The sequence below is a fragment of the Dicentrarchus labrax genome, unplaced genomic scaffold (genome assembly GCF_905237075.1).
Source record: "Dicentrarchus labrax unplaced genomic scaffold, dlabrax2021, whole genome shotgun sequence".
Classification (NCBI taxonomy): domain Eukaryota; kingdom Metazoa; phylum Chordata; class Actinopteri; family Moronidae; genus Dicentrarchus; species Dicentrarchus labrax.
This window is the reverse complement of record NW_026136718.1, coordinates 22,549,643-22,564,213: the sequence shown is the minus strand read 5'-3', so window position 1 is coordinate 22,564,213 and position 14,571 is coordinate 22,549,643. Positions and strand designations below refer to the sequence as shown.

The 14,571-nt window shown below is 41.7% G+C and overlaps 2 protein-coding genes across 4 annotated transcripts in view; one reads left to right on the top strand and one right to left on the bottom strand.

Annotated features, from left to right (window-relative positions):
- Window positions 1-6,622, bottom strand: part of usp24 (ubiquitin specific peptidase 24) — a 32,277-nt gene extending 25,655 nt beyond the window's left edge. For all 3 annotated transcript variants that reach the window (XM_051376917.1, XM_051376918.1, XM_051376919.1), the window contains exons 1-7: window positions 6,200-6,622; window positions 2,766-2,934; window positions 2,455-2,522; window positions 2,204-2,347; window positions 1,553-1,678; window positions 1,147-1,182; window positions 977-1,042 (exon numbers count right to left, since the gene is read on the bottom strand). In XM_051376917.1, the coding sequence (XP_051232877.1) occupies window positions 977-1,042; window positions 1,147-1,182; window positions 1,553-1,678; window positions 2,204-2,347; window positions 2,455-2,522; window positions 2,766-2,934; window positions 6,200-6,475 (885 nt within the window). In that variant the 5' untranslated portion in view covers window positions 6,476-6,622. The remainder of the gene's footprint in view (window positions 1-976; window positions 1,043-1,146; window positions 1,183-1,552; window positions 1,679-2,203; window positions 2,348-2,454; window positions 2,523-2,765; window positions 2,935-6,199) is intronic.
- Window positions 6,623-8,109: 1,487 nt separating this feature from the next.
- bloc1s2 (biogenesis of lysosomal organelles complex-1, subunit 2) lies at window positions 8,110-10,419 on the top strand. Its single transcript, XM_051376935.1, has 5 exons — window positions 8,110-8,308; window positions 8,509-8,625; window positions 8,767-8,886; window positions 9,009-9,113; window positions 9,575-10,419. The coding sequence occupies exons 1-5, from the start codon at window positions 8,143-8,145 to the stop codon at window positions 9,604-9,606; spliced, it is 540 nt and encodes a 179-aa protein (XP_051232895.1). The 5' UTR covers window positions 8,110-8,142; the 3' UTR covers window positions 9,607-10,419.
- Window positions 10,420-14,571: the final 4,152 nt, after the last annotated feature.

Sequence of the window (14,571 nt, the reverse complement as noted above, 5' to 3'; positions counted from 1 at the left end):
TATTGGCTTATTAAAGAAGATACATAACATTGGCACTCGGCCACTCCTCTCATATTAAAGTCTTTAGGCAAGAGGTCAAACAGTGTTCAAACCGATACTGTGTTTTCACTGTTGCATTTGAGTGATAGGGAGTCAGTGGGAGTGAGCGTAAACAGTTGTGAGGGTGAGTTTCCAGTACCAGAGCCCAGCTGTCATTTGTCATTCAGTGCTAAATCACAGGAGCTTAATGAATAGTCCCCCCCTTTTTTTTTTTCTGGCTATCTTCCATCCCTACTTCTGGTCTCTCTAAGCTACCGTCTCCTCTACCTTCCTCCTCTATTCATGCAGTGACCCCCCCCACCCTTGCACTTGACTTCCTGCTCAAGGCAGACAAATGAATGAGTCACCCCTGGGAGTCCATAGAGGAGGGAGCACTCCTCCCATTATCTTCCCTGCCTTTCGCTTTCAGTCTCTCTCGCTCTCTTGTGCTGGGAGTATGTTAGGTATCTGACAGCTTACACACTCCACTGAGCTCCCACTGCCACTGAAGAGTGAGTGCAACAGTGGTCTGCAACCAGTCTCTGCCTTATTAATATGCTAATGGATAGAGGGAGTGTGTGTGCATGTGTGCGAATCAATGGCTATGCGCTGCTGTGGTTCCGGCCAGGTTCCCAGAAGGAAGCATCAGTACAAGGATGCCTCAGAACACATAACACAACAGAGCATTTCAACCATCACACAGCGGGAGGATGAGAGAGTGTGTGTTTGTGTGTGTGAGTATTAGTGAGAAGGGGGAAAGAGAGAGACATTCAGCACCCTGCAGCTGAGAGTGGTGGGGGTAAACATGGTGACCTTTTGCCTGTATAGGCTGTCTCTCTCTGTCCACAGCGCCTCTCTCCATCCATCACAAGGGTAGGAACTATTTCATCACTCTAAAGATATGCCAGACCATTTGTAAGGAAGGCAAAAAGATCAAAGTATGGACGGTTGCGCTTACCGCAATCTCAATTTCGTCGGTGTTGAGTTTAGTCTGGATGGCGGTGAATCCTCCCAACTCGCCAAACTTGACAAAAAAGAAGAGGAGGAAAGGCGACAGATGAGGCAAAACTGAAACAACTACTGCATATGTATATAGAGAAAATGTCATGGCGACTGCTTGTTACTCACTCGATTCACCAAATCAACCAGCCAACCATGAGGCTCCTGAAAGAGATAATTATGTTTTCAGTGAATGTATTCAGCAATGACATTACTACTCATTGTCAAACATACAAACACAAACACACACACACACACACACACACACACTAAGTCTTCTGACAGCTGTTGTGTGTCAGTCACACATGTTCTGCTGAGCCCCTGTGGCTCACTTACACAACGCTGGGGATGAAGCACTTATTTGTCTGCCCTGGCACATGACTATTAAAGGTAAACAAAGGCTAATATGGAAGTGTGTATATTAGTACTAGCATAGCCTCAAATACTTGCAAAAGCTTCTGGATAAACTGGCACACGTAACATTTTTCAAGAGTTGAAGTACGGAAAGAGTCTAGACAAACAGGGTTCCCCTTACTTTCTGATATGTGTTGCTAGGAGAGACAGCAAACATGTTGGCCTCTTCTCCAAAAACTTCAGCCCAGTTCCTCTGACAGGCCTTCATGCGGTTCTTAAAATGGTACTCGTTATCAGGGTTGAAGGCCTGGATACACAAACAAAGACAGAACATAAATACGTACTCCAGCTGCATTTCAACCATGTAATGTCACATGCCTCATTTCCAAGATACAGGTAGAATAAGCCTCTTGTTAAAAGTGAACCAATACCTTTGGCAAATGGACAGATTGGCACTGAATCTTCACACCACAGGGTAATTACGTACAGTGCCAGATTTAATATTACACATGGAGTCATTAAAAGATCAGTCTTGGCATTGGAAAGTAATTTGCAGATTCAGAGCAGTATTGATGAGCTTCATTGTCACAGATTATAATGTAAGATATTACCAATGCATATTCAAAGCTTAATTGACCATCTGCCATGTAATAATAAGTGATTAATCAATTAAATTTAAACTTGGCTAAAACTATTTAGAGATTTGTTTGTTATTTGCTTCCCAAATGTTGTTTAATCATTATTTGTGTACTTCAAAGTTAAAAAATATTTAAAGAAAGAATACAAAAAGACAGTAGAAAGGTATTAAAAGAGAAATATAAAGAGAACACACCATAGTCAGGACTCCCATCAGGTTTATAGGTACGGGGTCCTGCTTCACCCTCTCTGCAACCAGCTCCACCAGCAACATGAGCATGTTGTAGATTCCCTCATGAATCTCGGTGCCCCATTTGTGTACGGCACTGCTGGTCAGCAACTGGTGATAGTGAACAAGACGGACAGAAAAGAGGATTGTCGGGATAATGTATGCTAATTAATAAAGTGCCTCACAGTCACTTAGATCTCTGGGTCTGTATTGCTCACCTTTTTAAAGGCCTCCGGCATGCACCGATCTATGAACCGCTTGCAGTTCTCATCAGCGTCAGCAAGACCTGACAGAGAGGAAAGATGTTGGATTCACATATTATTCTATGTCCAAACATGGGAAAAAATTGGCTGTGACTACGGAGATACAGATTGAGCCATGTAATAAAACTGTAAAAATAACAACATGTGAAAAACACCAACAGTCCAAAGAAAACATGCCACCCACACAATTACGCAGATGGAGACTGATTAGTTAAATTCAGACCTTCAAAAAGAAAGATTTTCATTCCACACAAACATCATCTTACCGTGCCGGGCGAGGCAAGTGGACGCGATGAGACACTTGCCCAGGGACTCCTCTCTCTTGTAAGGTATTGACCAGTGGTCGGTAAAGACGCGACTCTCCAGCTCATACAGGTTGGTGGTGGGAAACTCCATGCTGCCTCCTGAGCAGTTCCCGTTCTCATCATTGCTCCTCTGTAAGCACACATGCATGACAAAATTACAACCTAATGCAATGGGTGACAGTATTTCACACAGCCGGTCCCTGTGTCAAACACTGTTCTGTAAAACAGAAACTGTCCTCTGTGTGAGGATAATCCAAATGGCCTCGGGCAATGATAAAGTCAGACAGGATGATGCTCAATTCTTTTCCTCCCTATGGGAGAAGAGCGATAGTCATTTGTAAAGTGTGGCCTTTCCTCAACAGTCTGTCCTTCATTTGTGTCCATCTATTTGGTCTTTTGGTTTTCAAACAAGTGCGTTGTGATGTGTAAGAGTACAAGAGCTTAAGTCAAATGTAGTGAACACTCCATGTTGCATGAGACTGTCTTGATAGCAGTATGATGCTACCCATGATGAATGGGTTCTGCTGTCATATCTGAACAGATATCTGAAGAGATATGACAGCACGAAAAGCAAGTAAAAATTCAAGTCATTCAATGTCAACTTTTAAAAACCTTGCATTTATGGTTCAAAACGCCCAGTTCGGGCTGAGCCTACTACTGCTATGAGAACACAAAATGGCCAGTGGCAGTAAAGTCTACGAGTCCGTGTGGTGAAAGCAACAGCAGACAAAGGAATATTGAATTATTTACATCATAAAGTTGTTTACATATTCATGAAGTTATGTGAATATTCATGACTAAACTGCAGAACTCCCTCCTCTGAAACAGTCTTGCACAGTGGAACATATGGGCACATGTACGACACTAAAGCATGTCATGAAATCGACTAATGATTTATGTTTGCACTGTAATCATGTGAAGCATTTAAGATAGTTCTCTATGGGGGCTTGAACTGGTGTCGTATATGAAAATTATGACTGAGTCCTAGGATTCAGTTCTCACTACATTATAAATAACCAAAACTATCACAGCTCATTTGTCCTTTTCGCCTGTGGGCACTGCACAGTATAAACACTAATACAGCAAAATACAGTTGGGTCAAATCTTACTATTTTGAATACATCTCCACATAACTGTCTCCACATAAGTGTTCAGGGCATGTTTTACTGCGCTGCATACTGACAGATATACAATATAAAGTGATGGACTGGACAAAAAAAAGAGAACAGGATGGAGGGAAGAGAACTAGAAAGCAGAGAAGCATCATATTTCATCCCTTCCCTGTCTAAGAAAATTAGAAATGACAGATAAATGAACGAAAGGAAGGAAAGAGAGAGAGACTGACCTAGCACTTGCATTGCTGGCAGGATTTCCAAATCAGAGTTCACAGACAATTTGAGTGCAAAAACTGATTCCTTTAATCTAAATGATAGAATGACAGCATATGACAACTATCTTTGTACACTATATACAGAACCTCTTACAAACAAACATCAAACAGGAGCATAAACAATGCAGATACGCTGCAAAGCTGTGTTTCAAGCCTTTAGGGGAAAGGTGCAGGTCTCAAAGGCACAGTATGCATGTGTGTGGTTGCGCAGGACGATGAGGTAACTCAGCGCCACTCTGTTACTATGCACCCTGCAACCCTCCCGGGACCCCCTGCAAAAACTGCAATGTGTTAGTGTGTGTCAGGGAGACTGCGGCGCTATATTTAGGAAAATAACATGGGGCCAAAGACCTATGACACGTCTCTTAAGCACAAACACAGCAAACAGAGGAAGAGAAGAAGGGAAATAATGCTCTTTCATCATTGTAGTTTATTGCTACATGTTTCAAAACTTATTATAACATGCAGGTGACACTTGTTCATTTCTCTATCTCGAGAAAAATATGATATCTGTAAATGTATAAATTATATACATGAGAGGATAAAGGCGTCACAGGAATGGCTCAACATGCATAAATGAGTCAAGTCAGTTCAGATGGAAAAATATGCTCAAATCAGACTTCTTCGGCTGTTAGAGATTTAATGAACTGGGAGAGTGAGTCACTTTGGGCTGAGTTAGTTTGTAAAAACAACCCCATTATTGGCACATTTACAAAATTATTAGTCTTATTATTTACAGTGACCTACAAGTGTGTGCTATTTTCTGCATACAGTGAATCCCAACTGTTGTTTATACTACGCTTATTATATAACAGCCAACAGGTACTGGGACCAGAATAGTTTATTTGTACCTATTCTGCTGATCCGCAATCACAGCAGTTCAAAGAACACTGCCATCAAAGGGACACAACAAGTGGTTGAAAAGTCTGAATCAACAACTTTACAGATCAAATGATTTGTCACTTTCTAAGAAGGCAGTGCTTTATTTTGACAGCACAGTCAAGGTTTTAGGAGATCTGAGCAGGCAACAGGTTTGAGGACAAGTTGCTGCAGGCAAACAGCCTCGTGGTGTCTGTCACAGCAATCCTGTCATGACTTACTGCATGTAGACTGGTATTTATGAGTAGCCAATGCAATTAACTGTTACAACACAACATAAACACAGCAAACTAGGATGCATAGGATAGGACCTGCAGGGCAATCTTCACATGGTTGTCAAGGAACCAGTGACTGGCCTTAAGCACCAAACGCCGCGGTCCTCACTCCACACACACACACACACACACACACACACACACACACACTTTAGGAGAAATCACAAGAATCTGATGTTTTTACAGATAACAATGTGGACAGAAGAATAACCAAAATGGCCACGTATGCCAAGGACATTGCGAAACCTCTTCTAAGTCCGGTTCGAGTGGACCGCAGTCTCGGTGTGAGCTGTGCACGGTTGACGCTGTCAGCCTACCGGCCAGCTAACATTGGCTAGCGTTTGCAGAGCAATATACTGAATAGATGTAGCCAGCTGTCCGCAGGTTAATGATAAACCCGATAACCCACTACCAGAGTACTCCCAGTTTAAATATGTGACTGGGATCCCCCAGAGTGGTGCCTCTGAGCTGCTACACCTGGTCCAGTTACTGGCGCGTTCAACCCTCAACTAACGCTAGCTAGCCGGCTACTAACGCTAGCTAGCTGGGTTAGCTCGTAAGTTTCATAAAAGCTATTTAGTTCCACCATTTAAGTAGCTGCGGCTCCTGTTAGCAGACTATTCCCTAGTCACCATGAGCCAGTGGCAATCTCTGCCCCGCAGGACTGCAGAGTATTTCACCTCCTGCTCTGACAGCTCACGTTGGGCTCGATGCATGTAGCCCTGAAGCTGCTAAGTTCAGTTAGCTAGTTAAATGGGCGAGTCCACTCCGTCCCCAGTAAGTTGCGATTAGCCATGTTCTCCTCCCTCGCTGCTTCAGTTGATGCTTGGTGAAACGCAGGTTGCCCTTACCTCGCTATCCACCACATCGTGGTATGCAGGCGGGGGATCAAACCCCGTCCCGGTCCGCCCGCTGTTTTCCCCGTCTCCACTCGAGCCCACGCCGGGGGCAGGCCCGCTCTCCATCGGCTCGTATCCATAACCGAGTCCGGGGCTTTCGTTCGTCAGGAGCGCCACTGCCTCGTTGATGTCGTTCTTTGCCAGCCGGAGCGCTTTCCGTATCACGTCGGGGTCTGGGAAACCCATGCAGAGGAGCGTCGTTATGTGCTGCTCCTCTTCGGTCTCCATTTTGGGGGTGTCTCCGTCTCTCAGGCTAATAGTAACGGGGTGTTCGGCACAGCCCTGTGGCTGTGCACGCCGCCATGTTTACAGTCCACTGCTGCTAGCCTGTCACGATCTGGCTTCCCCCACAACAGCGCCGACACAGGTGTTATGGCGAGTTCTGCTTGCCAGGAACTGCATGCTCTTCGCGGGAGCGCGCACGGTGAAAAGTCCTTGACGTTTAATGATTTCCAGAGTTAATTACAGTTTAACAACATTTTTTATCGTCGGGTCTATCGACTTTATATTGGCCAGGTAAAAGGGAGAACAGTTATGCGTAATTAAACATAAAAAAAAACACGTGACTTACTATCTCATAATTTTAAATTCACCATCATATAACTGGTAAAAAAAAAAATTTTCAATCAGTTCCTAACTTTTCATCAATTTTTACCTGGCAGAAATCGGCCTCCGTAGATTACGAAATGCATCAGATAAATGCATCTCATGTTATTTCAGATAACACCAGTAACAGTGTATGTAGTGAAATTAATTGTTCATGGTATCTAATTTAAAATGACAAAACACTTAGAAAACCACTTAACCCTAGGGAATTCAATTGTAAAAACACAAGCCTTGCATGGGAACAATGGTGACTTATTGTCACTTGGTGGGGATGTTCTTCAAATTGTGATAAAATACTGGGGAACAATGGTGTATTGTTGGGGTTCAATGTAGGATTCATCTGAAGATCAAAACTGATGTTAGAGAAGCTTATGGCTTTTGTTTCCCAATATCATCAGACCGTAGACAGTAAAGTAACTGAATGTACTTTCATTCAGAAACAAATTTAATTGAGGTTTATTAGACACAACTATACAGTGTAAATGGTGCTGCAAGCTATCATCACTCACATTCTCTGTCAACTTTAGATGTAACTTTTCTTGCAGATCACTAAACAGCCATTACCTCATCTGAAATAACTTGTGCATTTACTGTAGTGTTATTCTTAAGTACCCCTTTTACAGAGAAAGATGAGACGAGGCTATATTTTGAAAGAAAGCCAATCTGTGTTCCTACTATTGTGCTGAGCATTTTAGGTGGCTCAGTGCTTTCACTCACTTAAATTACAGCAGCTTAAAGCTATAAAAATGCAAACAGCAAATGTTAAAGCAGAAAACGTGTATTTTGTGATGGAATATGACATGCAGACACATTAATGGAATAATAAAACTTTATTCAAAAGCCATTTAAAAATACTTTGCAATAGTAGTTTATAAACTGGCAAATTCAATTATTTTTATTCTCTTTTTTTTAACTTTCAGACTGCATAAATGGTCAAAGTCTCTCATTATTCCAGTGGCACACTACAGCTTCCATACTTTTATGATTAATGACATTTTATATTGTAAATTAATAAACATTTTTTATTAAGTACTAATTTAAAGGCGCCATTCGTGTAAACAAGTGGACCATCAAAGAAAGAAACGAGCTGCAGTAGTTTGTTGTGCCAGTAACAAATATGAGCGACTGTAATCAACTTCTGATCTATAAATACTGTCTATTGATTCCTCACATTCCAACATCATAAGGGCGTGGCAGTGCGCGCGAGTAGGGGTGGTGGTTGTGGTGGCGGGCGAACATCACGTGAACTCTCAGCTCATGTGACAAAGGAAAGTCAAAACAGGAACAAAATGGCTGCAACTGGCGACGACGCCGCAGCCATGGACAGCATCTCCAGAGCACCAGCGGCCCATTCAGCGGCTCTCAACCCGGTCGCAAGCTCCAGCAGTCAGGGAGAAGGACCGGAGGTTGTGGCAGAAAGCCCGGTGGTTGTTCCCAAAAAGCCCAACACAAACAGTGAGTGATGTTTCCTTGCAGCTTCCGTAGCTTGCTAATGCTAACGTAGAAGAGAGGAAACAACTTATTTTGCCTTTAAGCGTGTCCTCCGCTTTTCATCCTATATGTGGCACTACTGTTTTCCCATTGTGGATATATTTAGCGTTCAAACTGGATTGACAGTGTTTTGTATTTGTCCTGCTCTCGCTGTTTGTGTTCAGGTGATGGTGGTGTGGAGACAGCAGAGGAGGCTGTGGAGCCTGCAGAGCCTGATATCAATGAGCTGTGTACTGATATGTTTGAAAAGATGGCCGTCTTCCTCCAAGGAGAACTAACAGGTCTTTTAACAAACTGCACCTTTTCTCTTATTCTCCCTGCACAGAAGAAAATCTGTGTTCTTAGTCAGAGATGTGATTTACTGATGCAGTCCTTTTTGTTGTCTTTTCTCTCACTCATATTCTCCTAATGTCCATGTTCAGGAACTTGCGAGGATTACCGTCTGCTGGAGAACATGAACAAGCTTACCAGTCTGAAGTACATGGAAATGAAGGATATCAGCATCAACATCAGCCGTAACCTGCAGGATCTCAACAACAAGTGTGAGTGATGCATTAACAGCGTGAAAACAAATTGTATCCTTATATTTCTGTGTGTTTGTAGTTTGTATATTATTTCTACTACTATACTGTGAACATCTGGCTGGTATGTGTGTTTGCTTTAGATGCTAGCCTACAGCCCTACCTGGACCAAATAAATCAGATTGAGGAGCAAGTTTCTTCACTTGAACAGGCTGCTTACAAACTGGATGCGTACTCCAAGAAGCTGGGTAATAAGTGTATAAGTATAAGTGTGCATGCTTGATATGTTTAATCCAAGAATATTCCAAGTTATCTTGAAATACATATTAATTCATAACTATATATTGAAAGTTAGTACCTCTAGTACAATTTTTACTGACCTATTCTAATCAGTATTTATAGACTTCCTTTATTTCACTATGTTTGATGAATGTTTTGTCATTGAGAGTACAATCCCTGTGTGAAACCTGACAGTCTCTTTCTCCATGTGCTGGTTATTTTGTCTGGTATGTGACCCACAGACCAATAATAGTACAGCCACCCCTGTCAGCTCATATTGCAAAGCATTATAATGTCCACCAGCAGAGGGCGCTGTGACACCACAGACAAATCTGCACCTAAATATTTCTATACTTCAACTCTCAAAGATAGCCAGACATTGCCTGATCATGTTGTATGATCCAGTCCCTGTCTCTTCTTATCTTTACAGAAGCCAGATTCAAAAAACTGGAGAAGCGATGAGCGGGAAGAAGAGGCAGACTGAGAGTTATGGTGCCTTCTCACCTTCTTTAACCTGAACTCGGCCTTGCCTTCCTCTCTCCGTGCCAGCGGAGCCAGGAGCTGCGAGGAGGATGTGAACTGAGACTGAAACAACAAACAGTCAGAGCCACTTAGACAACTAGAAACGACCAAGGAGGAAGCAGCTGAAGGCACATGAATTAGTACTGCAGCACTTGGCTTAGATTTAACTCCTGTATCATTGATCTTGGCAGCTGTCATGCAGCCAAGATGTACAAGAGTTTATGGTATTATACCCTTGTTCCTTTGCAGGTACACGTTATGTTGAATAAATCAGCCTAATTACCCGCATAACCTAACCGAGGGGTGGAATCAGATAATACTAATGTACTACTAAACAAAAAGAAACACTGAGACGTGTACCATTGGAGTATATAGAACATCTGTCATATGAAGATATTTACAAGAAGCATGCTCCTAAATGTGTTTTTAAGAATATCACAGCCCTCTGATTCTGAACATTTCAGGCAACTGATCTGTTGACACAGACTTATGGTAGTCTCAGTCTGTCAGATTCATTTGGATTTGTTTATTTCTCCAGGCACTACCACAAACTTATAGAGAGTTTGCTACTATTTAAAAAAAACCTACTGTGTAGAAAGCAGCTGCAAATTATACATCTCTGTAGAGTGAGTTGAAGGTTTGTGGTTTTAAATGAAAAGTATTTGATATGAATGAATTATTGCATTATGTCTATACGAAGATATCGACACTGGAAACTGGAGGATTTTTAAATAAACCATGATGTGCACATTATTGCGTGACTGTTTCCTTTAAAATGAGCCTACTGCTGACAGCAGATGGCAGACCTGCACCACGATGGGGACTTAAATTGATGCACAGTGGATGTTTTAGCCTTCTCAGAAGAAGAAAAACTCTGGGAAAAATTAGACCAAGAGTGGGAAACAGATGAGACATACTGGACAATTCAAAGGAAAGGGTGAATGTGTGGTTAAAGATGTGTGTGATGCCCTATGCTTCCTTTGTTTCCCTCCATTATATTAGCAGAACCCAGAGCTCTTTTTGCCATGGGCAACAGATGATATAAACTGACAGGACCTCCCTCCTGTGTGTGTGTGTGTGTGTGTTTGTGTGTGTGTGCGTGTGCGTGCGCTAATCTAAAACAGGTCTCTGTCATTAGTCCAGTTGAGGCCCCGGCACAGAGGGAGCTCATTATTCATACTGTAACATTATTTACTGTTGCACTGTGATCCTTCCATCTCTCCCTTTCCCTGCCTTTTTCCAGGGCCCTGGGGCATAAATTCAGCTCCCCTCCCAAAGGCTCTCAAATCAGTCTATTAAATGATTTTGGGGTTGTTTTCTGAAAGCTAAATATGAGTGCCAGGAGCCAGTCAAGCATAGAAGAGAAGGTAACATAGTAATCACAGGTAAACCTTTCTTATATTATTTATTTATTTTTATTCAGTTTTGGAAGTGCTGCAGAAGTAGATCATACTGTAGCAATATAGTTTGGCTGTGGAAAAGTATTATATTCTGTGTGTGTGTTAATGGTTTACAAACAGGTTACAGATTTGAAGTAAGGTCAATACTTTGATATCATATTATACCTAGATAAAATATAGTTATGACGTGTACAGGAGGATGTGTTTGTTACATTTTTACATCCCACCATCTCCTCTCCATTTTAAAAAAAATTATATTTTCAAAAAACAAAGGGCTGTTATTCTAGTAAGTGTTGTCTGTACAGAAAAGGAAGCAGTGAAATAAAATAAATATACGTAAAAAATAAAAAAAAATGTAAATGGGAATGATTGTCATTGCAATAGCGTTTCTTCATCTTTTCCATATATTTCCAGTTCAGACCTAACAAGAAAAGTGCTTTGAATATGCATTTGTGCAGAGACTTTGAAACATCATCCAACAGACACGCTCATGTTGAGAGCAAATAACTGAATGTATAATGATTTCATGGTTCAGGTAACTGAAAACGTGTTCTGATTACTTACTAAAGACTGCCAACCAGGAAACAGCACATCAAAAACATACTAATGTATAGTGTATAGGATGGGTCAAATGCAGAGGATCAATTCAATGTATGTTAAACTACCAAGAATATGACAATAAAAGCTGAAACAGCGGAGACAAAAAAATTCCCAAAACATCAAACTGTTCCTTTAATGATTGCGAGTAGACATAGAACTCACCTTTAAGTCCATTCCATTGGGAAATGTTACTCAAAGTGGAGTCTATTTTCACGTACCTGTGTATTGTTTATGTGATGGTAAAGTGGAGTATTCCAGTGAGTAGTTGCAGTCAGACCTTGCAGACTCATTAGGTACCACCTGGTTTATCACTTTGGTCTTTGTAGTTTTTCCCCATCCTTAGCAATGTAACATGATCATGTCTGACCCTATGTAAGTTCAGAATGAGGATCTTCCAGCTGCATTCGGTGACCAACAAGTCATTTTTTCAGGCGATTACAGTAATAACCAAAACAAATACGCTTTCCTCAGAAAATAAGTCCCTTTTCACTGATTCCTGATCCCTATCCACAATGTAAATGCTCATTCCCAGGATTTAAATACACCACAGACAGCAGGGGGCTTTGTACAGACAATGAGTCCTCTGCAAATATGCTCTAAAGATTATCTTGCAAACCTAATCCTTTTTCCAGCATCCACTACTGTATACATACAAGGCTGAGACAATGCATACAGATATCTCAACATGTGTCCCATGCAATGCCAGGTTATATATCAGTTACATAGGAATGATTCTGATTGAATTGCACTGTGGCTTCAACTTAAAGATATAATCAACTTAAAATACAGATTACCCAAAATGGACCAAATAGACCTAACTCAACAAAGAAATTACTCCAATTGAGATCTTTTGAAATGATAACAGCCTCAATTTGATCTGGTCTGACAGACCTCAGGGGATTCCAGGAAATGTGACTGAGAGAGAATCAAACACATGTCCGTCATCAGCTGCAGCAAAGGAGCTGTTTTCTCCATAAGTCTAAAGTGGAGACTGGGCCAGTTAACAATAACAGGGCAGCATGCCACACCGCAGGGTTGTGTAACTGACAGGCAAGCACGAAGTTTGGGAAATTTCTGTTCGGCTGTGTTCATGAATGAGAGCGAACAAGGACACTTGATTTTCAAACCACATTTGTTCTGTGTTTTTCATCCTTGCTCAAAGTTTGCATTTCACTTAATTGGGCAATGTCAACAAATTTAGTAGTATTGTGAAATCCCTTTGTCTTTCACTCACTTTCTCACACACGCAGGCCGTGATGGGATAAACAGCACTCCATAACTGCACTCCAGGACATTTAAATACCCTCCTATGCCCCTGTAAAGTAGTGACACTATAAAGACAGCCAAATGGCCTGAGATAAATGGCAAAGAGGTTCATGTTTACATCCATTTCAAAGCAGCCAATAGATCTGGGAGGCATTTCACTGCAAATACAAGCCACATGTGAGATCTGAGGGACTGAGTGAAACTTCAAATACCTTCTATGAGAAGGGCATGAAAAGCCACATGAGGTCAATGTTTGGCACCACGATCACTAACTTCACTCTGTTGCTCACACCTTCATCATATACTGTGCACACATGTGAGGATGGAAGAACACACACAAAACCTGCATGTCACATCTGACCTCTTTGAAACTCTAAACCAAAAGCCAGCGTCTGTCAGGTATGTAGCTCTTGGAACACTTTGACCAGCGCTAGATGAATGCAATCCATTGTGATTATACCAAAATGTCCAAGCGGTCACTCCATTATTAAAAATCTAAAATGAGAACAGATGGGATTGTGGCACAAAACCGTAGGTGCAGCATCATTCTGGAGGGGGGACGGAATCCAGCCGTTCTCAGCAGGTGGAAGAGTCGGGGTGTCAGACTCTGGCTCCAGCCTCAGATCTAGCTCTGAGGACTGAGGATCCTTTCTCTACAGGAAGTCATAACCAGTAACACCTGAGAACTGTCCTGTGTAATCCTAGTTAAAATATGATATTAGTTTAGTCCTGGTGTGTCTCCTTGTGTGCTGCTGTTGTTTGTTTTCCCATTTTGACTCTCTGTGAAGTCTTGCTTTCATGTACATTGTGTCCAGTGCCATGTATAAATGGACTCAGCATCTCTTAGACCCCCCTATTAGAACCACACTTAGACTCTCTGGCACCAGAACCATAAGTGTATATGTCTCTCCATGCATGTGTGTGTAGTCACACAGTGACACTGACCACACATGAGAGGACTTTTCAAAGAAATACATTTAGACTGGATACATTCTTTCACTTTTACAGATGTTTCTATGAATATTCTTATATTTACAATGTATCCAATGACAATGGATACAATGATGACAATGATGTCTTACTGATAAACCCATGGAGAATTACCACCTGACTCAGTTCCCTCAAGCAGCTACCTACATTATTATTGCTGCTTAAAAAAGTATTCCGTCTGATCCAAGTAATACACAATAGACTATAGCAGTTGTTACCTCATTATTTCAACGGGATTTCCAAGACCACCATGTTTGAGTAATAAAGGGGGTTTCTGATGGCGTAAGTGGCATTCCGTCACATCCTGTTTATCACAAATAAAATGTCAGTAGTTCACAGTTAGCTCGTAATTTTATAATTTTCTCCAAACATGCTTTTGTGTTATGCATGGTGTGTGTGTGTGTGTGTGTGTGTGTGTGTGTGTGTGTGTGTGTGTGTGTGTGTGTGTGTGTGTGTGTGTGTGTGTGCATGCATATTTGTGTTTTCATTTAGACATGTGTGCATTAGCTCATCCAAATGAGTAATAAGTGTCCAGAAGCCATAAAAGGACAGTGTTGACTCATCTTGGCATGAAGGCCCCAACGGGTATCCAGGAATGAGACAAGCATTCAGAACCAGAAAAATAACTCAAACTACACCATCTTAGATC

What these genes read in the sequence shown, in the direction of transcription:
- bloc1s2 (XM_051376935.1), top strand. Translation starts at nt 8,143, where the DNA reads ATGGCTGCAACTGGCGACGACGCCGCAGCCATGGACAGCATCTCCAGA. An exon ending in CCTCCAAGGAGAACTAACAG is followed by an intron (nt 8,626 to 8,766) that starts GTCTTTTAACAA and finishes GTCCATGTTCAG; the next exon opens with GAACTTGCGAGGATTACCGT. An exon ending in GCAGGATCTCAACAACAAGT is followed by an intron (nt 8,887 to 9,008) that starts GTGAGTGATGCA and finishes TGTTTGCTTTAG; the next exon opens with ATGCTAGCCTACAGCCCTAC.